Raw genomic sequence first — 1,671 nt, forward strand, 5'->3', positions numbered from 1 at the left:
TTGGAGAATCCCCCAACCCCATGGAGTGCCGCCTTGGATCAGTCCCCTCTCCCCACACAGTATCCCTACCCCACACAGCACCCCCTAACCTCACCCATCATCCCCTGCCAGCACAGCGCCCCCTGCCTGCAGAGCGATCACCCCCCGCCCCACACAGCGCCCCTTGCCTGCAGAGCGATCACCCCCTGCCCCCTCTTGTCTCCAGCAGATAATCAGCACCATGGAGACCCAGGTGTCCAACGGCCCCACCAGTAACAGCGGCCTCCCCAACGGGCCGCCCCTGAGCGCCAACGGGGCGGCCGACGACAGCAAAACCAACCTCATCGTCAACTACCTGCCCCAGAACATGACGCAGGAGGAATTCAAGAGCCTCTTCGGCAGCATCGGGGAGATCGAGTCCTGCAAGCTGGTGCGGGACAAGATCACAGGTACGGGGGCTGCGGGTCGGGAGTGAGGGGCACCGGCAGAGCTGTGGGGGGGCAGGGCTGGGAGAGCAGGGGGCTGCGGGTCGGGAGTGAGGGGCACCGGCAGAGCTGTGGGGGGGCAGGGCTGGGAGAGTAGGGGGCTGCGGGTCGGGAGTGAGGGGCACCGGCAGAGCTGTGGGGGGGCAGGGCTGGGAGAGTAGGGGGCTGCGGGTCGGGAGTGAGGGGCACCGGCAAAGTTGGGGGGAGCCCAGGGGTGAGGTAGCAGTGGGCTGCAGGTTGGGAGTGAGGGACACCTGCAGGGCTGTGCGGGTGGGGGGAGGGGGCTCAGTGCCCCCCACTCACGTCTCTCCCCGCCCCCAGGGCAGAGTTTAGGTTACGGGTTCGTGAATTACGTGGACCCGAATGACGCGGACAAAGCGATTAACACCCTGAACGGGCTGAAACTGCAGATGAAAACCATCAAGGTGAGCGGGGGGCAGGAGGCGACGGGTGGGGGCTGGGGAGGAGGCTGGGGGGGACGAGGGGATGAGGCTTGGGGTGGGGGCTGGGGATGAGGTGAGGGGGGAGAAGGGGATGGGGAGACGGAGCCGGTTGGATTCAAGGACAGGGAGGGGTTGCGGGGTAGCCAGGTAACCCCCCAGCCACAGACAGACCCATGGAGCGGGGCGGGGGGAGGAAGCACCACAGATCCTGCCCCTGTCCCCAGCTCGGAGAGGGGCCTAGTGGTTAGAGCAGGGGGCTGGGAGCCAGGACTCCTGGGAGGGGAGGGGCGAAGCGCGAGGAGGTGGCGGGGGAGGGGTTGGCCCTGGAGCCCCCGTCTGACCCCTCCCCGCCCCCCAAGGTCTCCTACGCCCGGCCCAGCTCGGCCTCCATCCGCGACGCCAACCTGTACGTGAGCGGCCTGCCCAAGAGCATGAGCCAGAAGGAGATGGAGCAGCTCTTCTCGCAGTACGGCCGCATCATCACCTCCCGCATCCTGGTGGACCAGGTCACAGGTGGGGACTGGGAGCCCGGACTCCGGGGTTCTCTCCACGGGGCTGGATCAATGGGGCCTGGCGACTTCAGCGGCATCCAGCTCCAGCCCCTCCCAAGCCCCCTGGATCAGACCCAGGGGCCCATCCGGGCCTGAGAGAGCGCGAGGCCTGGAGACCGACGGGCCGGGGGTGGTGGGGTCAGTGCTGGGGGGGGCCCATGGCTCTGATTTGGCCCAAATGGGGGAGGGGGCGATCCTCGTCTTGATGGGCCC

The 1,671-nt window shown here is 68.0% G+C and overlaps 1 protein-coding gene across 1 annotated transcript; it reads left to right on the top strand.

Moving 5' to 3' along the window:
• The first annotated feature begins 200 nt into the window (after positions 1-200).
• Positions 201-1,554, top strand: LOC135980716 (ELAV-like protein 3). The gene is made up of 3 exons (XM_065580623.1): positions 201-428; positions 786-889; positions 1,267-1,554. Exons 1-3 carry the CDS (start codon positions 221-223, stop codon positions 1,552-1,554), a joined length of 600 nt encoding a protein of 199 aa, XP_065436695.1. The 5' UTR covers positions 201-220.
• The last annotated feature ends 117 nt before the right edge of the window (positions 1,555-1,671 follow it).

Source organism: Chrysemys picta, unplaced genomic scaffold (assembly GCF_011386835.1).
Source record: "Chrysemys picta bellii isolate R12L10 unplaced genomic scaffold, ASM1138683v2 scaf7214, whole genome shotgun sequence".
Taxonomy (NCBI): domain Eukaryota; kingdom Metazoa; phylum Chordata; order Testudines; family Emydidae; genus Chrysemys; species Chrysemys picta.